The sequence below is a fragment of the Pelodiscus sinensis genome, chromosome 21 (assembly GCF_052426305.1).
Source record: "Pelodiscus sinensis isolate ZL-2025 chromosome 21, ASM5242630v1, whole genome shotgun sequence".
Lineage (NCBI taxonomy): Eukaryota > Metazoa > Chordata > Testudines > Trionychidae > Pelodiscus > Pelodiscus sinensis.
The window spans coordinates 2,401,061-2,427,987 of NC_143072.1; the positions used below are offsets into that span (position 1 = coordinate 2,401,061).

At 46.2% G+C, this 26,927-nt stretch overlaps 1 protein-coding gene across 1 annotated transcript in view; it reads right to left on the bottom strand.

Moving 5' to 3' along the window:
* The window catches only part of CAMKK1 (calcium/calmodulin dependent protein kinase kinase 1), a 197,544-nt gene that overhangs the window by 108,649 nt on the left and 61,968 nt on the right, over window positions 1-26,927 (bottom strand). The window contains exon 2 of the mRNA XM_006136070.5: window positions 19,446-20,014. Within this exon, the coding sequence (XP_006136132.1) occupies window positions 19,446-19,913 (468 nt within the window). The 5' untranslated portion in view covers window positions 19,914-20,014. The remainder of the gene's footprint in view (window positions 1-19,445; window positions 20,015-26,927) is intronic.

Sequence of the window (26,927 nt, forward strand, 5' to 3'; positions counted from 1 at the left end):
CAGTGAATGGACATACTGAGGGGGCATTATTGCTGCTGACACTTTCCTACTACAGGCACCTCAGCTGTGAAACATTTTAAGCTCCGACATACCATCCGGCTTGCTTTTCCGGTTTGGTACAGAGTTGTACAAAGAAAGATATTACAGTCTTCCTCAGCAATGGGCCATAGCAGCCTCCTCTGGTAACACGGTAGTAATAATAATAATTGTATTACTATAGACTTTTTCCAAGAGGAGCTGAAATTGCTTTCCAAAATGTGCGTAAATATTATGATCCTCATCTTAAAGACTGGGTAACTCTGGAAACAAGAGAAACAAAATGACTTGTCCAAAGACACAAAAGTCATGGCAGTAAGGTGACATGTCCCTAAATCAAACGCCTTTTTTAAAAGCGTTTGTGATATCCACTAACTGAGATAAGACTTCACTAGTGCATGGGATTTTGCAAAATGAATGCAAAAATAAAGGCTTTCTTTTAGACAAGTCTGACACGAGGCTTTACGTATGCAGCATGTTCTGCGAGCCCCATGAAAGGTCTTTCAACCTATGACCATAACCTACATATTCTCCTCCTTTTCCTCCTAAACATACACACATTTTGCTGGCTGAGGTTATTTATGGGAGAAAGTTTCTTCCAAGATAAATATTTTAAGCTGACAGCAGGCTTAGCTACTGTCAAAAGCACCGTCAGTCTAAATGGATATACACTGTATACTCTCAGACTCAGTACTGAAGGAGATGCTTAATCTGCTAGGCATGTTGGGGAAGTGAACACAGCAGCATATATGAGAGCTAGACAGAGCTAGAGAAAGTCAGTGAGAGAGCGAGAGAGAAACTGCAAGAGCACTGGGAGGGCCCAGAAACAGAACTTGCTTGGCTCTTCTAGATGAACTCTCTTGCCACTACAGATGTTGAGAATACAGCCGGTCCCCGAGTTACGGACCAAACACTTAGCCGAAACGCCAAGTGTTCGTAAGTCGGACCTCATTCACTTACATGTGACCGCGCTGTTCGTAAGTGCGGATCATGTTCAGAACTCGGGGACTGCCTTTACGAACGCTTAATGGGAGGTTTCGTAAGTATAAACAGTCGTAAATCGACCGTTCGTAACTTTAGAACAGTTTCCTGAGGATTCCTGGATTCTGCAGATGGAGCTTCTGCTAATACTGGCTCCAAAGGTTTCTTTTTGTGGAAGATAGTCCTTCAGCTGGGTTATATTCTTTTAGACATAATTTATATTTAAAGTCACCTGGACTCAAGGAACTATGCCTAGTCTGAGAGTGTGGGACACGCAGTGGTTCTCTTAAAGAATCGAAGCGCTGTCTGCCCATCATGCTTTGCATAGGACTCTCAACCATTTTTCAAAAACTTTTCAATCCCTTATTCAACTTCACCACTTCAGAAGTCTCTTGAGGGCTTTCAACCACTTCCGGGTCAAACTAACATGCCCACTCACCCATGAGTGTACTGGTGAGAAGTGGCATTAGTCTGAAAGGATGTGTAACCCTTTGAAGGAATCTTCACAGCTGTGGGAAATTTTAGACTGGCTTTTCTTTTGGAACCTTTCTAGCAAATGCTCAACTACCAGCGAAGCTTCCTATTTATGACAGGATATTGCCAACATCCTTCACCACTGACTAAGTTAAAGTTGACTTGCAGTCAGGAAGGTCAACTCTGGTCTTCTCAGGCTTTTGCCGGAAGACCTACTGGATGTCTCAAGTGTGCAAAGGTGGAATTTCATGTGTGCATGTGTGTGTGTGCGTGTGTGTGCACGCGCACGCACGGAGGGGGGAGGATGACGACAGCAGCCATGCGCTCCGGGACGCAGCTTGCTCTTTATCCCGTGCCCCGGATGCTAAGTGAGCGAGAGGAAAGTACTTGCATTCCGTGCATGTGTCTCACATCTGGCTGATGAAGGGAGCTCACCAGCCAGGCGTGAGGCATGTATGGAATGCAAGTACTTTCCCCTCACTCCCTTAGCATCCAGAGCGCACGGCTACTGTATGTTGTTAGCTCACGCTATCTGTACATGTAGTCCTGTGGCATCTTAGAGACTAACCAAAATATATAGTAGCATGAATTTTCATTAGCAAAACCCACTTCATCAGATAATGAGCTGGAGGGTTTTGCCCATGAAAGCTCATGATACTATATATTTTTTAGTCTAAGGTGCCACAGAACTACTCTTTGTTTTTAGAGTTACAGACTAACATGGGTACCCCTTGGAGACATTTTAACTCTGTGTGTGGGTTTCACTGCCTTTTTTCTGAAATATTAGTCACTGAAGATAATAGGTGTTAAGAAAAATCCAAGAGCTTTGACTAGAAATCTTTTCCCTCCCTTCCTAGCTCAACTTTCCTGAGCAGTGTGATAGGTCATTATTTCATTAGACACCATAAAGACCTCTAGGCTTGTTAGGGCCTGAATTTACTATATATAAAAAAAACTCACCCTCCTACACTTCAATACTTGTTAAAAATTAAAAAAAAAAACTCCAAAACTTACAGATTCTGTTTATTTGTCGTGAAGAAACAAAAAAGGGCACAAGGGCCATCCCTTTTCCCCTTACTTTTGCAGGTCACCTTTAAGCAACTGCCAGCTACAAATGTTAACAAGATCATTTCCAGTTGTGTTACAGTATGAGGAATGGAGCTTACCCTCAACCGTTCATCAGTGACAGGAGTAAGACAGAGGCAGAACACAAGGCCTTCGCCATCACCCCGGCACACTCTTTACAGACGGTAACGTGGTTGCTCTATGCTTCTCGTTACGCATTCCGCTTACACAACTGTCCTTTCTGTAAATATTTTCAGATACAGATCAGATACCCACTATTTGAACTCAGATTCTTATTTTGAGGCTGAATTATTTCCCCTTTTTTGGATATAGCTCCATTTAAGGGCTGAATTAGGGCTGTTTCAAACAAAGCAGCGAACATTTTGGCCTCTCCCCATACAGTGGAAGAAGATGAAATCCATTGCTTTGTTTTAATGCAAGGTCTTTTTTTGTTCCCTCCTCGTTAAATTTGTAAAAAAGTGTATATGCAAAGAGGTACCACATGCTCTCACCCAGAATGACACGTGCTTCAGAACCACAGTAAATTCTTCCTGGAGTGAGTGCAGTGTGTGCATATTTCCTTTACAGCAAGCTGCATCTGAACAAAAATGGCAATTATGTTTGCAGCAGAATGGGGAATTTCTCTCAATTTAAAGGTATAGTATATGGAACACGAGGCATAATAGAGACACACTGCTTACACTACATAAACTAGCTCCATATTTTAAATGGCTTGCTCTCTTTCCTTCCTATCAACTGTGAGAGCACAAGGGATGTGAAAAGTTAATTGGTAACCATTAAGCCAACTGGAGGGGGCTGGAGCAGCTCTTGTCGCATAGCAGGCAGGGGCTGCTCTGGCCATCCTCAGGAGAGCTGCCAGTGCAGTACCACTGAGAAGAAGCCTAGCAGTGTAGTACCACTTGAGCTGTGCTGCGGAGGAGGAACAATGTGAAGGAGGTTACTTCTCTACTGTACATCCAAGTGCAGGGAGCTAATAGCAGGAGGCGTTGTGGCCAAAGGATTAGACTAGCAATAAGGATACCTGGGTTCTATTGCCCGCTCTTCCACTGGCCTAAGGTTTGCCACTTCCCCAGTCTGTGCCTCGATTTCCCTACCTGTAAAATGGGGAGAACGACATTCACTGGCTCTGCAAATGCTCAGAAATCTACCTGTGAAATGAGCTAAATTATGCAAGTAGAAGATGCACCAAACCTGGTACGGAGCACCATGTGTTTGATTTTACAACATCAAAAATAAAAAATAAATAATTTACTTTCTTTTTGCTGGCACTGCGTCTGCCTGAAAAGTGGTAGATTCCATGTTAGTACTTTGCTCTGCTACAGCAACGCAAGACAACGATATAGTTTCTTTATCAGGGAGAACACCTGTCATTGGGCCAAGTGTTCTATAAAGATAAGATTTTAGTTCCTTATTGATTCCATCACTCTAATGTGTTCACAACAGCTGAACGATCAGAACAGGAACTACACCATTAATAAGATCCTTAGATGAAAGGCGGTCAGAGAATTAGAATGCCGTGTTTATGTGAATGCACAGTAATTGTGAATGCACAGTAACTGTTTGTCTTAAAACAAGATGCTCTATTTCTCATCATGCACACTGCAAGAAAAAAAAAAAAAACATAGCACCGGAGATCAGTGTTGATCAAAAATCGTAAAGCCATAGAATCAAACATTGGAGTTCAAGTTCTAGGACCGACTCCAAAGCCCCCTGTAAAAGATGGAGACACTGACAGATTTTGTGACTTGCCTGAATTTCTTACACAGTGGGACCGTAGGAGAACCAGGAAAAGAGCCCAGATTTCGTGACTTTCAGTTCTGTGCTGTAGCCACAGGAGCTGTCCATAAATAAAGTGGGGGGGGGGGGGCAGGGTCTCAAACAGGCACGTTTGTTTCATTGTTAAAGTGTAACAAGGGGCAGGTGAAAATCTGCACTTTAGCATGAATTTATCTGTGAGGATAATTAACTAGAGGAACAACTTAGCACAGGTTGTGGTAGACTCTACATCAGCAGACATTTTGAAGTCAAGACTTCAGGTTTTTCCTCAAGGCTAGGCCCTGGTTTAATACTGTTGTGGGGCCCGGAAGCAGGAATTAATCTGGGGACGTCGCTGGCCTGTGTGTTATGCAGGAGGCCAGATTAAATGATAACAACAGTCTCTTTCTTCTGGCCTTAAAAACCTACTAACCTCTGTTATCAGAGCGATCATGCTATTAAACAAAAACTCAAGGCTAATAAGTGGATTCAATATTAGTGAAGCCGGGTCAACTCAGAGGCAGCACATAATTAATTGTGATTATTACAGCAGTGTTAAGGACTGACAAGTGGGCCCCATTGTGCGAGGCACTGGACACACACACAGTAGGACAGTGGTTTTTCAAACGATGGGTCGAGACTCAGGACTGGGTAGTGGAATGTCGGGCACTGGGGCTTGTTGCTGCAGGGGGATCAGGTGACTAGTGGGGGGCCAAGGCAGCGACCTGCCTGTCCTGGCACCGCGAACTGCGTTGCACCCCAGAAGCGGCTGGCAGCAGGCCCAGCTCCTAGGCACTGCCCCTGCCCCAAGCACTAGCTTTGCACTCCCATTGGCTGGGAACCTGCTTCAGGGCCACAGCATGGTCTGCGGTGCCAGGAGAGGCAGGAAGCTGCCTTAGCACCCCAGACTGGGAGCCACTCAAGGTAAGCCCCTCCTGCCCCAGTCCTGACCTGCTACCCCCAAAACCCGAGCCCCCTCCCAAACCCCAAAGCTCTCATCTTCAGTTCCACCCAGGCGTCCAATCTCGAGTCAGATTATGTTGGGTCATGGGCATCAACAATTTTCTTCAACTGGGACACGAGAAAAAAAAAATCTGAAACCCCCGGCAGTAGGAAACAGTCCTGGTTTCAAAGAACTTACAATCTAAGCAGACCAGACAGAGCCTGCTATAACACACAAGTATAAGGAAAAATATGGTGATGGCAAATATATTAATTCCATGATTTTCTTTTGAGGGCTTGGCAGCTGGGAATGGATAAACAAAATGGGGGGGGGGGGGGAGTGAAGTGAAGTGAAGTGAAGTGAAGGGAGAGGGGACACTGAAGGGAAAATGGTGAGGGGCACCAGGCAGGGGAGAAGCTAAAAGAGGGGCAAATGTGATCCATCATCATAACATCCAGCTAGTTTGGTGAACTCCATTATGAGGGGCACAGAACAAAGACAGAAATGTTAAAAGACAAGGACTTGTGCAGAAAAAGCAGATAGCTCTGTAAAGTTCCAGGAGCACAAGACTTGCCATGCTAGATCGGACCCATGGCCCAGTGTCTCTCAGAACCCCACACTAAATGCTTCAGAACAACTGAACAAATACTTAATGTCCTGAACTTTCAAGAGGAGGAATGCACCCAACTGCTGTTGCAATCTACATGAGAGAGGATGGCTTATTCCCAAAGCTATATGTTGGAAACTGGCTGTGGGAAAGTAGACGACAGATCCTTAAAGACTTCTCAGCCCATCTCAAGATAGGAGTCAGAGAGAGCATGGAGAAGAGAGAGTGAGCGTGCGCAACCACTTATCTGGTGTCACCCTATCTGCGCTGTATGATGATGTTCCACTTACACACACTACACAAGCAAAAAAGAGATGGGGACAACTTAATCAGCGACCCCAGGGGACAGGTAGGACAGGCAGCCGCTGGGGATGGGGAAATCAAATACCCAGGGAGAGGAGAGAGAGAGAGAGAAAAGGACAATTTAATCTGTCAGGAGAATCTGGGGGAAAGAAAGAGTGATCCAAGTAGCCATACAAGGCAGTTGGGTGAAGAAAGTCAGATTAGCAAATGGAGAAAGGGGCCTTTTGATTTCACCAGCTGGCTAGAATTCTTTTCTTTTGGCAGGGGGATGAGGAGGGGCATATTTTCAAAGCCAGCACTGCAGCACTGTAGTTCAGCGTCCTTACATTTTTTTCCATTTGTAATATCACTGCCATTTTACGCAAGACAAGGCATATTAGACACGGTGCTAAGGAGATGCAGAGCCAGTCTGTAATGAGATTTTTCAGAGACAAGCTCCCTTCTCCTATTTTTTGTAAGTGGAAGCACCAGAGGATAAATCAGATTTCAGTTCTAATGGCATAGCCAAACAAGGAATCTGCCAAGTTCAGCATAAAAACCGATTGTGACAGAGCGCACTCTTGGGTCCACACCATTTATCTCGCCGGAAGTCTGGAATGGGTGACAGGGGATGGATCACTGGAGGCTGGGAGCAGTTCAGACCGGAGGCAACAGCAGGAAAGCATTGAAAAAGGCACCCCAAGGTAGAGAGCAGCATGACAGCTGCTCATTAGCCTAGATTGTACCCTTGGTCAGTACGTCATTGCTAGCCCCTCGCCATCTTGTATCTAAAGGAGAGGAATCTGTGAGCTATACACACAGAGAGCTAATAGTGAAGGAGACTGTGCACTCCAATACAACACTGGCCTCTGCCTCAGGCCTAGGTCTTGTGTTCTGATCCGAGCCCTGCAAGACCTGGTTATGGACCTCAGCACTGAAACGCTTTGTGCTTTAGGTGAAGATCATGCCCCCCCCCCACCTTTTAATGAATTTTGAGGCTTATGGATGAAAAACAAGTAATCTCATTAGAAATATTAATCAGCCTTGAAAGGAAAGGAATTACAGAGTTAGGGCAAGAACATATACCCAAGGACCTCCTGGCCACAGTTCCAGAACAAGAAGCCCAATCCTGAAAGGAAGTTTCCATGCAGCTTTCTGGGCAAGACTCAGCAACCCCAAAAGGATGCGCAGAATGTCTAGAGGTCCCTTTAGGATACATCATAGAACCATTGTTCTATTTGCTCATCCTGCCTTCTACCTGCAGCACATGCTCGAATGGTTGTTGAGATAGTTTCGATGTTTAAAACTAATGGCTGCAACTCCTGGTGTAATGACTGATGAAAACACAGCCAATGGCGGATCATTGACAAGTTCCAGGGCACAGCTGTACAATCCATCTTGGTTTCTGATTGATGGAGACTAGCCCTGTACATCTCTGATGAAGTGCGGATGCTCATGGATTTAATCTTCACTTTTTCCAAGATTATCATTTACCTTGCGTAATGACTGCTAGCTCCGAAGGATGGATGCTCCATCTCTAGAAAGACATTGACTGATGATGCTAAGCAGCCAGTGCGAGGAGAAAGGAGCAGGTTTTAAAGGAGCTTTAAACAGACTCGGGGCACCAACACTTTCAGCACAAATGCATCCCACAGCACTTACCTGGATGACCTGCACTGAAACCTGGCGGTTATTCAACTACTTGCACGTCAAGTCTGTGAGCCTGCTCTACTGGCTCCCAGCTCACAAAGGACCGCTTTACCTAAGCTTCCGTAGGGATCTGCATAAAAAGCAGCAGCAGCTACTAAGTACAGCATGATCATCATCATCACCACAGTCTCATTTCAACCCCTACAGGTTAAAAGCCTCAATGTGCAGTCAGCCAAGACACCTGGAAAGTCCTTCCCGCACCTCAAGTCTATGACTTCTCTTCACTAAGTCTCTATTCTCTCTTCATTCAAGTCCATCTGAATGACTCTCTGGGTCCATCTATACAGCACCCTACACTCGTAATAAGATACACAATTGGCACTGCACAAATTGTGTCTCTTATTTCAACTGAATTTCAAAATAGGCTATATTGAAATTTGGCACATCTACATAGCGCCATATTTCAAAATAACGCTCTACTTCGAGACATGATTTCCCCCTCGTGGAACGAGGGTTACCGGGATGCCCAAATAGCATGCCTGTTATTTCAAAATAACACACGGCTTGTGAAGAGGCAGGGTAGCTATTTCGGGATAATAACCGTGCAGCGTAGATGTACCCTCTTCTGCAGCGAAGCACACAAGCAGCAAGGGAACAGATAACTAGCAGGGGCTTTAAACAAACTCCCCTCCATTCTGGGAGCTTTCTCATGCATCTTTGCCCACCGTATCTATCTAGTTTTGACTGCAAGCATGCCACAAGAGGAACTGTCTGTATTGTGGGTCTTGTCCAGCCCAATGTCCCTGTTTAACGAATGATCAGCAGAGTGGAAGTTGGGCAGAAGATATCAGTGCGTCACGCCATTTATTCAGGCTCCTCTCTCCGTGCGATACCAAATGTATCTCTCTCGGAGCTTCACTAGTCAGTGCTCAGCGTCTGCTCTGTAATTGCCTGTATTTCATCTCTGTCTGCCGCCTCTCACAGGACAGCAACATCAGTCTTGCTGCTTTTCATCACAGAGCACCACCTTCACTGCTGACTTTTCAATACCACGGTGCAGCTGAGTTCGGAGGCACCCCAGCTCCCTAGTTGCAAAGAGCATGTGTAACAGGGCAGGCAATGATTTTTGATGGGGGGCAGGAGGGCCCCCAAGATTTTAGAAAGTGGTCAAGGGCCATGCTTTTCTATGGAGAGAGTGCGGGGTCTGGGCTGAAGGTTGGGGACAGAAGGGAGCTTGTGGTCAGGGACTGGGGTGCGGGAGAGGGTGTGGAAGTCTTTGAGGGAGTTTGGTGAAGGAAGAGGGTTGTGATCTGGGGCAGCAGGTTGGAGTGCAGGGTCAGGAAGGGCTATGGTTGATAGGGATGTAATACTGTAGTCGATTAACTGATAAGCAAAAGCTAATGGGTTAATGCCATAAACGGCATACATTTCCCCTCCCCCAGTCCACCAGTAAATTTTTTAGTGGGCTGGCCAGCAGCCTGTCTCCATCCTGGCCTGCAATGGGTCTAGGACCTACCCACACTGCGGCTCTGCATTTAAAGTGTTATTTGGAGGTAGGTGGGCAGGCAGCCCAGGCTCACGATGGGTCCAGGAGCTGCTGCCACCCCTGTATCACACACAGCAGCATGGGGCGCCCGGCAGCCAGTCCGTGAGGGGAGATGGTTTTTAAAACTGGCTCCCCTCATGGACCAGCTCCTGCCTGGCATCCCACCGATACAGAGGCAGCAGCGTGGCATGGCGGGGGGTCCTTGGGAGCGAGGCGGGAGCATGTTGACTGCCATCCTCGCCCCTGGGGACTACAGACTAGTCGAGTAACCAAAAAGAATTCATGAGGTTACTCAACTATTCAATTAACTGATATTTAACATCCCTAATGGGTGCAGGAGAGGATTCTGGCCTGGGGGAGGGATTCAAGAGGGGGTGCAGGGTCTGGGAGGGAGCCGTGTCCTGGGTGAGAGGAGAGCAGAGTGTCTGAGTGGTAACCTGAGGCAGGAGGGGGTGGTGGTCTGGGTGCTAGAGGAAGGCTCTGGCCTGGAGGTACTTACCTAGGCAGTTTTTAATAGCTGGCAGTTCACTCTAGGCGCCAGGTGCCTTTTGCAGGGTGAGGGGTAGGGGGTGAGAGACTTTCCCACACTCCCACACCCTCAGGCCCTGATTGGCCAGGGGGTGGGGGGAGCACACAGAGTTTCCTCCCTCCAGGGGTGCGTGGTGCCTAGAGGGAACCACCAGCAGTTCAAAACAGCTGGCAGTTCTCTCATCACTTCACATGCTCCTCCACCCCCAGGCCAATCAGGGACTGTAGGTAGGGGAGTACGGGGGGTGGGGGAGATGAGAGGGGGAGGCTAATGTCTATGAGATAATGATATTAGAGGTGATAATTGGAGGCTTCTCAGACATTAACCTCCCGCCCCGTCATCTCCCCTCTGTTCTAAAATCTCATTTGTCTATTTTATGTGTGTTCACTTTTTTTGATTGTATCCCTTTGGTATATATGGTCGTGCCAATTTTCTTCCACAAGTTGATCTGAAGAAGTGGGTCTGGCCCACGAAAGCTCATCATCTAATAAACCACCTTGTTAGTCTTTAAAGTGCTGCATAGTCCTGTCTTTTGTTTCAGCAAGACCAGACTAACATGGCTACATCTCTATTACTATTCTCCAAGAAAAGACTCTTTCTTCACGGTCTCTAAGTAGGGTAAAGTTTAGATAAATCTGTTACGTTTTATGGTTTGGGAAATGGGATCTGATGTCTGCATTTAAAAATGTCTTTTTGCTCTCCTTTATAACTAAGTTCTAGGCACATGGCGGGGTTCCCCCCCAAGCATATATTAACTTATGACTTTTCCATCTAGTCATGCTTGCAACAGGAATATTGTGGTGATGATAGAAGTTCTCTTTTCTTTTCTTAACCTGGCATTGGTAAATTTGTGTGTCCTGGTTTGTACTTTAGGGGTGAGATTTCCAAAGTGATCTCTCCTCTGATTTTCTTATCAATACTTGGGTGGTGGCAGCAGGATTTTATCCCCAAAATCTAGGCGGTTAAGGTTTTGGGGGGGAAGTTTTATACCAAATCCTGGTAGATAAGGTTTTGGGGTACTTTTGCTGGCTCCCACTTCTGCATTTATCGTGCCAGAGTGGGGAAGGAGCCATGACAGGGCCATTTAGGGACCTGGGACAAATCTGTCAGGGATGGTACTTGGTCCTGCTGTGAGGGCAGGGGACTGGACTCGATGACCTCTCAAGGTCCCTTCCAGTTCTATGAGACGGTTTTTCTCCATATAAATTCTCACCTCAGTTCATATTGACCGAAGAGCTGGCTGTGCCAGGGTAAGATGAAATACCCAGGTATCTAAACTGGAATGAACCTTGCTGAGTGGTACTATCGACTACAGAAAGGTTTGTTCACCCTTTCCAAAAAGCAGAGATGGACTGAAGCCAGTGGTGTTATTGCTGGATGTAAATTAGGGCAGAAACAGCCTGGGAAGTGAAGAGAAAGATTCCATTATTTGAATTTCAGTAGTCCCTGGGGAGCCCTGATCACAGCTGGGGCTGACTGTGCTTAGAGTTGCCAACTTTCTAGTCCCACAAAACTGACAACTCTTGCTCCACCCCTGCTCAGAGGCCATACCCTTAGCCCCCTTCTGAGGCCCTGTCCTCTGCCCATTCCATTCCCCCTCCCCATCTCGCTTGCTCAGCCCACCCTCACTCGTTTTCACCCGGCTGGGGTAGAGGGTTGAGGCATGAGGTGTGCATGTGAGGATTCTGTCTGGGGGTATGGGCTTGGGGGATGAGGAGTTTGGGATGCAGGAGGGTGCTTTGGGCTGGGACGAAAGGGTTTGGCGGGACGGGCGCCGGGGTTGTGGTATGGGGGGGGGGGTGAAAGTGTAGACTGAGGAGTTTGGGATGCAGGAGGCTGCTCCAAGGGCTCAGACTGTAGGGTGGGAATCAGGGCTGGGGCAGAGACGTGGGAGGCTGAGGGGTTTGGAGGGAAGGAGGATGAGGAGGCTGGGGCAGGAGGTTGGGGCCTGGGATGAGGTCAGGGCTGCAGGCTCCTGGCAGCACTTACCTCAAACAGCTCCCAGAAGCTTCCCCCATTCTGGCTCCCAGGTGGAGGAACAGCCAGGCAGCCATAGTTCCCAGCCAATGGGAGCTGCTGAGCTGGTGCTAGGGGTGGGGGAAGTATACAGAAGCCCCTAGGTCTAGGAATTGGAGGGGAACACGTTGCTCCGAATTTTTAACAGCCCAGTCAGCAGGTCTGACAGAGCCACCAGGATCCTTTTAAGACCAGGCATTCCAGTTAAAAACTGGGCACCTAACAACCCTAAATACGCACGGTACTGCACACGGAAAGAGAGATGAAATCCTCTGGGAACACATCCCCTTACCCACACTGTATACTGAACAAATGAAAGGTTCTAAAGCGTGCTGGCAGGGAAAAGCCTGAACTGCAAAATGTACAGATTAAACTCTGAAACAGTGAGCCTACACATTTCCAGAGGACTCTTAAAACCCGAACCATAATATTGCTGGTTTTCAAAACAGCCCAAGATCCCTCTGACTAGACTCCCTGCCAACGTATCCCTTCAGCTCTTCTTGTTGCAGTGACTCTCCATTAATATGAATGACGCTGTCCACAGAATGCAGCTTGTTACGTATTTCAGTCATGATGTACTGGGGCTCCTAATAGCCACATTAAACTGACCGCTAAAAATGAAGCGCTGAACAATAAAAACTGCTACTGGAGCAGAGACATGAAGGCCTCTGCATCTGCATTTCAAACCAATCTTCTTCTTTTTGAAAAGCAACACCTATTGACTGAGATACTGATTTTATATATGGGAGTGTTGATTCTTTTTGAATTTCCCTACAGATTGAAGCTTGTTATAAATATATTCCACTGCAGTTACCTTGAAATAAATATCATTCCCAGCACTGTAAAAAGAAAAAGAAAAATCACAGAACAGCAGCGCTGGCACACAAGTCAAGTTAGTTTTCTGAAATTTGTTCTGAACCTCCATTATAACATTTTCCTGAGGTTAAAGAATCCTGCCAACAGCTATAGTTTGAGTCATATATTCCCTTTTATTGGTGCAAGAGTGCAATGAATTCCTAGCCCACTGCTCAGTGACTCACAAAGGTCCCCCATGCCAAAAAATACAAGTAATAATACTTTGTACTTTTATAGTATCTTTCATCTATAAATCCCAGTTTGAGCCTCAAAGGGAGCATGCAGAATTAAACAAATTCTTCAGAAGAAGAAAATTAAACTGTAGGAAAGCTACGTGATTTAGCCCAAGGTCATTCAGTAACTAAGTAGTAGAGTTTGAATTAGAACCCAGAGTTCTGACTTCCAGGCTCATACGCGAGAGATAAAACCATGCAGCCTCCATAATAAGGAGCTATCCTCCACCTTCAGCTAGACCTCACTGGCCGCATAATCACTAAGCTACAGGGAAAGGTGACTAAGCTAGGGGGAGAGGTAGATACATTGAAGGGTAGAGATAGGGTCCAGAGTGACCTAGACTGAATTCAGTTCTCTCCTTTTATTGTAGGGGAGTGGGTAGGGTAGGGGGAGAGGTAGATACGTTGGAGAGTCGGCATAAGTTCCAGAGGGACCTAGACAAATTGGAGAATTGGGCCAAAAGAAATCTGCTGAGGTTCAACAAGGACACGGACAGAGTCCTGCACTTGGGACAGAAGAATCCCAAGCATGGTTACAGGCTGGGGACCGACTGGCTAAGTAGCAGTTTGGCAGAAAAGGACCTGGGGACTTGGGCACCAGCAAAGGAAGCACGTGCTTGGGGCGGCACATTTCCAGAGGCAGCATGCTGGCCATACTTGTGTGTACTGTGCCGCCCCCATTCTGCCCCCCATCCGCAGTCACCTGCCAGCAGCAGCCCCTTCCACATGCCCCCCCCATGTAGGGGGTCCCAGCACCCAGGCAGTGCCCCATAACCCCGGCCCTCCACTCTGGCACTGCCAGAGTCTCTTTCCCGTGGGCCAGGACCTGCGTGTGCCCCGCTGCGCATGCTGATTGGCCAGCCGGCGCCACGTCATAGACCCGGCGGGGCCCTGCAGAGGGAATAGGAGAGGGAGGGGCACGGGGCCCTGTGGGGGGGTCGTGTGCGGGCATCCATCCAGAAGGGGTGGCCAGGGAGCCCTAGCCCTTTCGCCCCTTCCCACCTGGTCACTGCGCTTGGCCATGCAGGGCAGCAGCGTCTCCCCGGCTCCCGAAGGGGAAACTGAGGCAGCAGGGAAGTGACTTTCCCCAGGCCAGCCGACAGCAGGGCTGTCCCTGGTGCCCTGTATCAGAGGCAGCAAGTGGGGGCAGGGGGAAAAAGGAGGCAATGCTGGGGGGAGCTGGCTTAAAAGCCGGTTCCCCTCAGCACCATCTCCACGGTGTGGGAGGAGGGGACAGGGGAGGCAGAGCCACAGCAGTCCTGGAGCCAGGACTGTTTTGTTCCAGCTCGCGCCGCCTCCGGGAGCTAACCCTGCTACGGTTCTGTCATTGAAATGTAGTAGGAGCTGGGCCATCTGTACGCCTGGCTCCTACAATATTTAATCCGCAGAGCAGCAGCGGGGGTAGCAAATGCCCCCCCTTATCGACTAAACTCTCCCACTCCAAGGGATGCGAGTACATGAGAAGACGGCGAGATTGGAGAGCTGTGGGGGTGTGGCCCACCTGAAAACCTACCGTCTTCCTCAGTCTGACATTCTAGCTGCTGCTTCCAGAAGGAAAGGAGATTGGTCCACACTAAAGGTGTGGAAACCACCACAGAGCCTCCCTTTTCCTTTAACTACTTGAGTGATCCCAACTGTGCTGGGTTAATGGTACAGGTGATGGGGAAGGGGGGGGGGGATTTCCCATCCCTTCGAGGCTGGAGCAGACAAGGCCATAAGATCAGTGTAGTCACAGATTTTCCATTCCATCATCACCTGCTTCTGTCCATCTTCAATCCCTGTGGCCCCCAAGCATAGAAGGATCTCAAAGGAGCAGAGAGCTGCAATAAGCCAGGGACCCTCAGACCCTTGTACTCTCCCCAAATCCTGTTCCCACTCCACTATGTGCAGAAGGCCAATCCTGATCTCCATAGTCAGGGACCTCCCACTTCCATGGAGGGAAAGGCAGGAAGAGCCACTAAATTCTTCCTGTCCAATGGTGAAAGATGAAACGTGGCCTTGAAATCACTGGTCACTGGCCTGTACTGGCTTGGCAGCTGTCCTGCAAAGAGTAGAGAAAGGAGGAAGGAAAGAAAGAGGAAGACAAAGTGTAGTAGACACAGGAAGCAAAAGAGGAAGAGAAACGTGAGAAAACAGGCATGTGGCCAGAATGAAATATACATGGAGGAGATGGATTCTTGAATGCTCAACATCTACAAGTCGGGAAAGATTTTCAAAAGAGTTCAGCTCCTATTCAGGCGACAAAATAAGTGACCAAATGGGAGCTGAGTAGGGCTGGCCAAAAAACCAAGAATTCCACGTTGCAAAAAATATTTGTAAGTTCAGAATATGTTTTTGTATTGCATCAGAACAAGATACAGACCTTTCAAAAAGGGCATTCACCAGAGATGGGGTGAATCCAGTCCTTGCTCAACCTCCTTAAGAGCAGGGACCTGAACCTGGGTCTCTCTTGCTCCTGAGATATTGGCTCTTCTAGCATGGGGTGTGTCTCTATAAATTTTACCTTGGATCTAAGACACCTGACAAAGCTTTGTGAAAGCCAGCCAGTTTCACAGTGGGGTTTGTAGAATCTTCATCACAGGAGATATTTACAAGCAGTTAGACAGATACCTGTCAGGGATGATGTAGCTGGTGCTTGGTCTGGCCGTGAGGACAGGGGGCTGAACTTGGTGACCTCTCGAGGTCCTTTCCAGTTCTAGGATTCCCTGAAAAGTTTTGGTTTTGCTGAATCAGCATTTCTCTCCCCCCCTCCACCCCCCCCCCCACCCCGAGGGGAGAGGAGGGAGAGAAACTTACCAGTTCTAGAGCCGAGCTCTTTGGAAATCTGGCCTTAGAAAACTTTCAATGGCCGTATGTATCTAGGAATCCCACACATTAGAGATGGAAAAGATCAATACATCTTGAACTCCCGCCTATTCGTTCCTCACCGCCAATGCAGGATTGCTGCACAGTGCTCTGTCCACAGTAACTTTATATGGTCTGAATGAAGTTGTCAATGCTATTCTGAGAGCAGGTTACACAGCCTACCAAAGGAACCAGATTGCTGGCACTGAAAACCAAAAAGGTCATCGAGCAGTTTTTAAATTATGAGCTGGGGGGGGACCCCACAGGTGCAAAGAGGCCCATGGATCGGACAGAGACATCCCTTAGGGGAGGGGCTATTAACAGAGATCTCTATGTCCCAATAAAGAAGAGAGGATGGAAGATACAATATGGGAAAGAGTTAATGAGAAACAGTCAACTGAAAAGAAAAAAAAAAGCTTCCCATTCTATCACATCATGTAATGGCAGAGAGCTAAGTTTTTTAAAGTGCTCAAATGCAAATGCTAGAAGTCTAAATATCATGGGTGAACTAGAATGCCTCATACTGAATGAGGATATTGATATAATAGGCATCAAACAGAACCTCGACGGAATGAGGACAATCAATGGACACAGAACAGGTCATGCTGGTAGGGGGGTGGCACTGTGTGTGTGAAAGAAACTGGAGAATCAAATGAAGTAAAAATCTTAAATGAACAAAGCTGTTCCACAGAATCATTATGGATAGTAACTCCACGCTCTAATAATATGAATATAGCAATAGGGATAGATTACCGACCATCCGACCAGGATGGTGATAGTGACTGAAATGTTAAGGGAGATGAGAGTGGTCATATAAATCAACTCAATGGGAGATTTCAATTATCCCCATATTGACTGGGTACACATCACCTCAGGAGAGGATGCAGACAAAGTTTCTTGACACCTTAAATGACTGCTTCTTGGAGTAGCTGGTTCTGCAAACCACAGGGGGAGAGGCAATTCTTGATTTAGTCCTAAGTGGAGCATGGGATCTGGTCCAAGAGGCTGACTATCTTTGGGCCATTTGGAAATAGTGACTATAATATAAATTGAACATCGCTGTGGTGGGAAAAAACCCACAGCAGCCCAACACTGTGGCATTTAATTTCCGAAAGGGAAACTATAAAAAAATGAGGTTAGTTAAACAGAAATTAAAAGGTACAGTGACAAAAGTAAAATCCCTGCAAACTTCATGGAAACTTTCCAAACACACCATAAATGAGGTTCAACTTAAATATATACCGCAAATTATAATTATATATATATATAAAAAGAAAAGAAAAGGCCACACAAGTAAGAGGACCAAAAAAAGTGTCACTGTGGCTTACTAGCTAAATAAAAGAAGCAGTGAGAGATAACAAGGCATCATTCATTTAAAAAGTGGAAGCTAAATACTAGTGAAGAAAACAGAAAAGAGCATGAACCCTGTCAAAGGAAGTGTAAAAATATAAATGGGAAGGTCAAAAAGGAATTTGAAGAACAGCTAGGCAATTGTTTTTTTAAATAAGTACATCAGAAGCAGGAAGCCTATTAATCAACCAGTGAGGCCACTGGACAATTGAGATGCTAAAGAAGCAATCAAATATGATAAGGTAATTGTGGAGAAACTAAACAAATTCTTTGCATCTGTCTTTACAGCTGAGGACATTAGGGAGAGAGTAAAATTTGCAGAGGGTAACTGCTCAAAATAGTTAAATCCAAAGCAGACTATGACTATGACCCAAAAGGGTCCCACTAAACTAAGTAATTGGGCAACAAAATGGCAGATGAATTTTAATGTTGATAAATGCAAAGTAATGCATATTGGAAAACAATCCCAACTATACATATACAATGATAGGAACTAAATTAGCTATTACCACTCAAGAGAGCTCTTGAAGTCATTGTTCTCTGAAAACATCCACTCAATGTGCAGCAGCAGTCCAAAAAGCAAACAGAATGTTGGGCATCATCAAGAAAGGAACAGAGATTAAGACAGAGAATAACTTATTGCCTCTATATAAATCCATGGTACACCCACACCTTGAATATTGCATGCAGATGTGTTTGCCTCATCTCAGAAAAGGTATCTTGGCATCGGTAAAAGTTCAGAAAAGGGCAAAAAAATATGACAAAGATATGGAACAGCTGCCATATGAGGAGAGATTAATATGACTGGGACTTTGCATTTTAAAAATCATGGGTGATGTGGAGAAAGCAAATAAATAAGTTATTTACTTGCTCCCATAACACAAGGGGCACCAAATTAAATGAACAGGCAGCAGGTTTAAAACAAACAAAAGGAAGTATTTCTTCATTCAACACACAGCCAACCCATGGAACTCCTTGCCAGAGGATGCTGTGAAGGCCAGGTCTCTAACAGGGTTCAAAACCAAGCTAGATAAATTTATGAAGGAGTGATCCATCAATGGCTACTAGCCAGGATGGGCAAGGGTGGTGCCCCTAAGACTCCGTTTGTCAGAAACTGGGAATTGGCAACAGGGGATGGATCTCTTGATGATTGTCTGTTCTGTTCATTCCCTCTGGGGCACCTGGCATTGGCCACTGGGCTAGATGGACCTTTGGTCTGACCTAGTATGGCTGGTCTTATATATACACACACTAATCTTTCATTATGCAAAGCTTTAAAAAAAAAAAAAAAAAAAAACCAAGAAAAAGCGCTCCCCAAATCCCTATCAAAGGATCAGCACTGTCTATGAGCACTTCCTCTATTATTCAAGGACTGTACTGCTTGTGTTATCATCATAGACTGCTGGAAGCCTCAGTGAGCTCTGAGGTGTGAAATAGGACTGTGTAATCTGCACAAAGCTATTTGGTGGGACTCTGTCAGAATCCATGCAATCCTGGAAACACTGAGGAATTATTTTGAAAGTCAATAAAAATGTAACCATCAGGAAAGGGCGATCATAATATATTTATGCTTCACATGTGATTAACTCATGTCCCCAATTACCACCAACCTTATTCAGGTGGCATGATGGGAAATGCACGATCTCCACACACACAAACCCATAAAATAATCATGACAAAGCTGCCACAGCAGATAAACTTCTTGAGGGCACATGCTGTAAAAAACCTCCCAAGGAAATCCATTTGAAACAAGCCTTACTGCTACTTAAAAAAAGAGAGAGAGAGAGAGAGAGAGATGACAAATTTAGCTTACCAGGCTGACGCTTCTACTATTCTACTGCAATATAGTAGTCAGGGGCGGATAAGAGTTTTGCGGGGCCCAGGGCATGGGGCCGATTGAAGCGCGGGGCCCGAGGCAGCTGCCCCCCCTCGCCCTGCCCTATATCCGCCACCGATAGTAGTTATAAGAAAGGAATTAACTTCAATGAAATAACTCATGCGCTGAGCATATGATTATGTAGCTTACTGAATTAGGACTTTTATGATCAGATGGTCCATTTACATTGGAAGTAAAGACTGCTTCAACTCTTGAAGGCACAGAAATGTAGGACTACATGTTGTTTATTCATACTTTATTGTTTGGGGGCATTTTTCATAAGTTAATTTAGAGCCACAGAAACTGTTGACTTTGGAGGCTAAAGTTTCTTAGCAGCAGGGAGAAAAGAAAATGCTGTCAGTACAGCAGAGGAGAAACCTACCTCGGCATCCGAGATGGCGATCCGGTTGGACTCGATCGTTGGTCTCCTCACTATGCGTGGTGAGATATGTGTTAAAGGTCCAGTAGCATAAGGACCGTAGCCTGGAGCATTGGTAGAAGCCAGGTAGCTTCCTGTAGGCCTTTCCTGAAGAGACAACTTTCTGCTAGATAGAAGCGGCCTAGTTGGAGCTCTCCTTGGAACATTCATCCGATGGACATCCTCTGGCTCTTGTGAAGGCAAAGGTTCATTTGTTACCATGTCACTATCAACCCCGTTCCTCTGCATGTCTGCTACACCGTCAGAAAAGACTGCATCGTTCTCTTCTATTGCTTCCTGAACACTTGGAACATCTACATTGGGCCCAAGAGCAACATCGATGGCTGCTACTCTCTCGACCAGTTCAGCCTGGGTGTCTTCGCAGCCTGCGTCTGCACCTTCATCAGTGGTATCGGCAGGCGAATCTCCCATAATTGTGTTGACTTTCCAGGTCTCAGATGACACTGCAGACAGCTGCGCTCTTAGGGCTCATGGAAAACATGTGTCATGAAGGACTCTCTCCACATGGATATCTGGAAGGGAACACAATGAAAGATCACTGACTGATGGCATCAGCTAAGCAAGGATGTAGACAAAACCTCCAGTAGCAGGCATGGGGAAAATTGTCAAAGAAAATGAAGGCAGAACGTCAGCAGGGAGCTATAAGTTAAATAAACATCCAGAAGGAAAAGCAAAACCAAATCAACAAGCTGGTTACAAAACATTTATAAGTGAGAAGGGCAGAATTTTGTTCGCTGATCTGCAAGTCAGCTGAAAGATGCTTCTGCTTTTCATAGCTAGATCAACAGATAGTGCAAGTTTCTAATAAAGAAAGGAGGAAATGAGTACAGCCTCTGAAAAGAATGATGACAGGGATGAAAAGCCGAACATTGAACCTTGTTTTAAATCACATTTATAGGTACAACATGTCAATTCCATGGTCACTGCATTTCCTCCTACATGGTCTGGGAGAGGACCCCTTTAAAAGTTTCTGGCTCCCAGCTGTTGCTTCTGAGTGGAGACCCATCTCTCTCTCCCTTCTGACAGGGATTTTTAAGGCTGCACAACCCTCATCTCCCACAGGCGAGTCTGCCAGAAGGCTGGCACTAGCGCTTTGCTTTCTCTCCACAGGCTTTGGACAGCGAGTTGCCAGCAGTTACCACATAGCTCCTTATAAGCAAGCGCATTTATTCTTAGAGTGAAAGCATTAAAGAGAAATATACAAATAGTAGAAACTTACACACATGCTAAAAAGCTCACCATTAATTCTCCCCACAAACACCAACAAAGGGCTCAACTTGATTTTCTAGAGGATTACAAGAAAGGCAGTTTAAGATCAGGTTATTTATCCAAACACCTCAGCGTGAACTAGACTACTCAAGACTCCTGGGAAGCTGATCTCTCTCTGGAGGTGTTAGAATCTGAACGATCTCCTCTCATCGTCCCTACTGTTTTTACTTCATGGAGGGAGAAGGGCAAACACAGCCCAGCCATGGAGTGCATACATCTGACCCATAATGAAATGTAAACCATTTATACGTTTAATAAAATATGGTGCTCAAAGATATTGCAGAAAGTTCCCCTGAACTTGACACATGGAAAAAATACTGTGAATCAGCCATTCTTACTGAGTATGTCAAATCTATAGTCACGTAGGACTTCAAGGTAATGACTACATTGTTCCTGAGGGCATATCTATACTTAGCAGAAGATTGACGCTTTGAAAGCTGATCTTCTGGCGTTCGATTGAGGGGGTCTAGTACAGACCTGCTAATCGAACGCCGAGGGCAGCTTTTGCTGACGTCTGGTAATCGTCCTTATACGAGGAGCAAAGGAAGTCGATGGGAGTATTTGTTCCTGTCGGCCGACCTGCTGGGTCTCATGTAGACCCGACCTGAGAGCATAGATCTCTGAACCTCGTGCTGGGAAAAAGCCTAGCTACTCGCACTAAAAAGAACTCCCCTTCTGCTGCTAGCAATATCTGGTCAATGACAAACAGTTAAACCTTACTGATTCCAGTCACTCAGGGGCACTCACACACTCTCACATATATCCAGTTCATTACTAGTGTGAGTTGCATTATAAACATGACAAAGATTATCTCTACTACATACTGAAAGGATGATGAGCAAGGGTGAAGTTAGCTATCCAGTGGTTACATTAACCTAACTATCAACTACCTCAGACTATAAAAAAAGATAAGGTCCAAAAAAGGGACCAATCATATATACTATATCACTATCACCCACTAATCATCCCTGATCACATGGTGCTGCAGGAATATGCATCTGAATCCCTTAACTCATTTTTTTTGTCTGGTTAATCCTAGCATTTCTCTCTTACTGTACTTCCGTAAACATAATCCACAATGTAGAGATGTTAAATTAAGCTTAATTAACTAATCGAATAGTCGATGGGATTTCTATCAACTATTTGATTAGTCTATAAGGGTGCTTCTGCCTTTGAACTATAGCAAGAACCCTACTGGACTCTTGCTACAGTTCAAAAGCGGAAGCCCCACAAGGAGTACGGGGCTTCCTTTTGAAATGTACAAGAGCCCCAGTGGGGATCTTGTACATTTCATAACATAAGAATGGACACACTGGGTCAGACCAAAGGTCCATCCAGCCCAGTATCCTGTCTGCCAACAGTGGCCAATGCCAGGTGCCCAAGAGGGAGTGAACCGAACAGGTAATGATCAAGCCATCTCTCTCCTGCCATCCATCTCCACCCTGTGACAATAAGAAGCTAGGGACACCATTCCTTACCCATCCTGGCTAATAGCCATTAATGGATTTAACCTCCAGGAATTTATCTAGCTCTTTTTTAAAACCCTGCTATAGTCCTAGCCTTCACAACCTCCTCAGGCAAGGAGTTCCACAGGTTGACTGTGCACTATGTGAAGAAAAACTTCCTTTTATTTGTTTTAAACCTGCTGCCCATTAATTTCATTTGGTGGCCCGTAGGCTCAGGCGCCACAGGGAGCAAGGGGCAGAAGCCCTGCAGGGAGCACAGGATCCGCAGGGACTCCCCCGCTGACCCTACGCTCCCTGCGTAGCCTCAGCCTTTGAAACGTACAAGAGCCCTTGTATGTTTCAAAAGCAGAACCACAGCAGAAGAGGTGCGAGCGGAGATTGCTTCAGTCCCCGCTTGCGGCATTTCCCACTGTGCCTCTACCTCACCTCCCCTATCCCCTGTGGAAATGGTGCTGGGAGGGAACCAGTTTTTAAGTCAGCTCCCCCAGTATCAGCTCCTGCTTCCCCCCTTGCTGCCTCTCTCTGATCGAACCAGTGGGGGGGGGGGGGGAAGGGCAATCAGTCGCATCACTAGTTGACTACCCGATAAGCTGCTTATTGGATAGTCGACTAGTCGCTTACATCCCTAGTACTATGAAAGAACAACACCAGCCTGCTTGGGTCTGTTGCATGCAAGTCAAGTTGTTAATTATTCGTCAAACACTGGCTCTGATTCTGATGTCACCTACACCAGCGTGACTCCAGTCTGAATGGAATTCGGATTCACACTAGTCTGTAAATCAAGACCAGAATCAGCCGGCTGCCTTCAATCCAGGCACACACAGGACTTTTGCTGTAGATCAGTGGGGATCCTGTGCACAGATCAAGGGAAGGTCCTGGCCCTAAGCGATCAATAAATGCACAATTCAAAATAACAAAGCTGAACTCTGCTGCAAACAGAGCATACGAGAAAAACTGCACCAGCAGGGAAGGAGATGGGGTCTAATTTTGCCTCGAATTACATCTGTGCAACTCCATGGACTTCATCAGGGCTTTATGGGTATAAACAAGGGCAAGGTTTGGCCTGCAATCTTAACCTCAGACCACATGCCAACAGCTAAGAGTTTTCATTCTTTGCGAGCATGCTAAGTATCACAGAATGGAAAGTAGCAAAACTCAACCCTCCTCCCTTGCAGTAACACTGTTCTCCCTCCCATAATCATTCCCTGCTCTTTCTGCAGTTATGTTTTAATAAAGTGACAAAAATGTCACAGTTGTTAAAAGCTGTAATCAAATGGCAGCTCTGCTGTAAAAAGCATTTATTAAAGCAATATGAAGCTATTGAATTTCAAAGGGCGAGTCCCCGTCAGAGAAAAGGGATGCTCACACAGAAAGGAACGAGAGAAATTATTGATACCACCAAGAGCCCAGTAATGTTCCATCAATGGGAAGTATGCACCATCTGGATGAGCTGCTCACAGAGGAATGCTGCCTTCACACAAAACATATATGTCTGCATACTGCCTTGGCTGATTCTTGATCACAAACCAGCTGGTCATCACCCGACATGGAGCACAGGGAGCTGGAGGGCGTAGCCCTGAGACTGTGCTAGTAACTCTGTCCCAGCTTTGTACTTGGTGGCCGGGAGATGGGAAGCCTGTGAAGAACTCCTTTGCATCGCTTGTATGGCTGGACTGTGCACCAGAGTCAAGAGTTTTGGCTCCTAGAGAGTAGAACTGGCCTGTATCACAGCAAGGGAAGGAGATGAGTTCTTATGGATTACAGGCTGCACCTCTAAAATCCAGGACACTCTGGTCTGGCAACATCCATGGTCTGGCACACTGCAAGTGGAGTGCGGGGCCGGGAGTGGACACGCAGCTCAGCTGGGCTGGGGAGGGAGCCAGAAAGTGCGGGGAGGGCAGCAGCAGGGGGCCAGAAATGACCTTCCCTGGTCTGGAAAGATCCCTCATCTGGGACCAGTCATGTCCCAAGGGTGCTGAACCAGGGAGTTCCAACCTGTGCAAAGAAGAGACAGGCCCATCCCACACTCAGTTTGTTACCAGGCTGTCAAAGAGATTCAGCATTAGGATCCAGCTCTGGACAGAGGTGTGCACCACACAAACCGATTGACTCCAGCTTCAGCACTCACTTCTGACCAGACCAAAAGAAGCCCCGAGCCATTTAGTCTGATGTGCGAGAAGGTCAGCTGAGAGCATAATTAATCACCATTCCAGAATTCCTACTGATTTCATCCTCCACTGAGGATTTAGCTTGAAGATTTAAACCTGGCTTTGATTTCCTTGTTAGAAAGAAATTAGGTTGTTCCAAAACCCAGATACCGCTCTGCAGCACGCTGAAGGGAAATGTCTGAAGGGAAGCCTTTTAAACTAGCCCCAACAGGACCTGAATGGACTGCAGGTGTTCTGATTAGCCTGCATCTCTTTTGCTTCTGGAAGGCTCTTAATTGACTCTAGGATCCACCTGCTTGCTTTGCTTAGCCCCCCAGACTCTTGCCCTGCTCAATCAGGGAACGGAAAACTATTTGTCTAGTGCCAAGTATATGTGCCTATCAAACTACCGTAGTCCATTCGGCTGGGTCTGTCAAAGAAGAACAGGCCCATAGGCACTTACAATTCACCTTGATCCCTAAAGAGAACCAGTTATAAAGAAACCAACCCACTACAGGCAGTCCCCGGGTTACATGGATCCGACTTACATCGGATCCCTACTTACAAACGGGGTGAGGCAACCCCGCACTAGCTGCTTCCCCCCAGCAGACCAGGGAGACGCGAAGCTACGCCCCTCCCCAGCAGACCAGGGAGACGCGGAGCGGCTTTTCTCAGCAGACACCTCAGCTTGAGAATAAAGGACTGAGGGAAGTGAGGTGTGGGAGAATAAAACTGAGCTCTGGAGAAATGTTTGACTAGAGTTTCCCCTACAATATGTACCAGTTCCGACTTACATACAAATTCAACTTAAGAACAAACCTACAGTCCCTATCTTGTACGTAACCCGGGGACTGCCTGTACAGCATTAAAACCTCCACAGTTTTTTTTTAAATCTGCTGGGACTGATTGGGGATATTTGTGAGGCTGGGGCATTAACGCATTGACTGGCTAAAGTAACAACTCAATCTATTGCACAAATTCCCCCTCCCTCCCCTCCTCGCCACCAGGAAAGACCCCGAGGCATTTGGGCTGGTGGTGTGAAACGTTTTTTATAGTAATGCCTGTGTTACACTATGGTTACTCTATCATATCCTCAGGCCAAGTGCCTCAGTATCTCAGTCTTTCAGAAAGAAGCTCACTGCATGCTCTCTCTTCTCCAACAGACATGTCTGATTATTTTAGAAGAGAACAAAAAGAAAGAACAAATGGAGGATTTCCACAAAAGAGGATGGTGGGTGGCTCCTCTGTAGCAATCTCTGCTGGGTGAATACAAAATGGCCGCCAGTTTCTGCTAGCAACATGGTCCTTTGGGATTTAAAGAGTTAGTGCGCAGAAACTGACTTAGAAGAATTGTGTAAGGCATAGGATCACAAAACGACTACTGCCTGCTGCTGGAGGTTTCTGTGGGAATGTAGGACTAAGGAGTATGGGCATGTTGCCCATGAACAGAGCTATCGCCAGCAGGGTTGCCAAATGGTTTCAATAAAAATACCGGACACACTTGACATTACATCACAATCGACATTACATTGCATAGAAAATACTGGACATTTATATGTTCTCATTTATATTTTCTCAATTTGTTTCCTGAACAGAAAGCTCAAATACTGGATTGTCGGGTTCAAAACCGGACACCTGGCAAATCGCCAGAGGGCCCCTTGCACAGTGTGGAAATGCAGGGCCTAAACTATAAGTTACTTTACGTGTTAGTCCTCCCCACACCCAAGAGGAACATGGACTGACTGAACATGATTCAGCACTACATAACATTGCAAATGAGGAGTCTTTCCTTCTGTCCCACCGCATCTTAGTGCGTTAGTGGGTGAGCCTTTTTGCTTAAACCTGGCTCACTGTCTCAGGACTGGGCTCCAAGCCATTTTTAGAGATATTGCCACTCTACAGAATGATTAATAAAACGTTAGATTCATACAGTGCTTCGTGGCACAAGATCTCAAAGCGCTTTACACATTACGCAAGTGCTGCTGTAAGTGGCCCATTGACTTAAATGGGGCTACCCCCAGATCTGGAAGTTTCAGCCCACAAACACCTAGGGTAGGGACCATCTACTAATTTTGTGTCGATACAGTTCCTAGCTCAACTTTGCTCTGATCTTTGTTGCAGACTCTAAGCATTAGTATAATGCAAGTGACTAATAGTAATAGTAACAAGCCAGATGATGCTTTGCATATACCAACCACCACAGTAACCAAAGTTTGTATATATCACTCTACAAATCTGCTGAATTCAATGGAAAATTAGTTTGTCTCTCCAGCAGGGTTTGGTGTTTAATTGATAGGGGGTTTTTATACAGAATTCTGCAGCAGAGATATAAATCTCTAACAATTCTTAACTTGGTTCAACTACAACCTTATAGAAAGATCCTCATCAGAAGGATCAATACAACTGATTTCAGGATAAGCAAACAAAATACCTATCCACGCTCATTTTACATTATACAAGACAGCACCAAATGGCGAGTATTTCCCTGAAGCACAATCTACAGCAAACAGAGCCCCAAGTCTGGAAAACTTGTCAGGCATAAG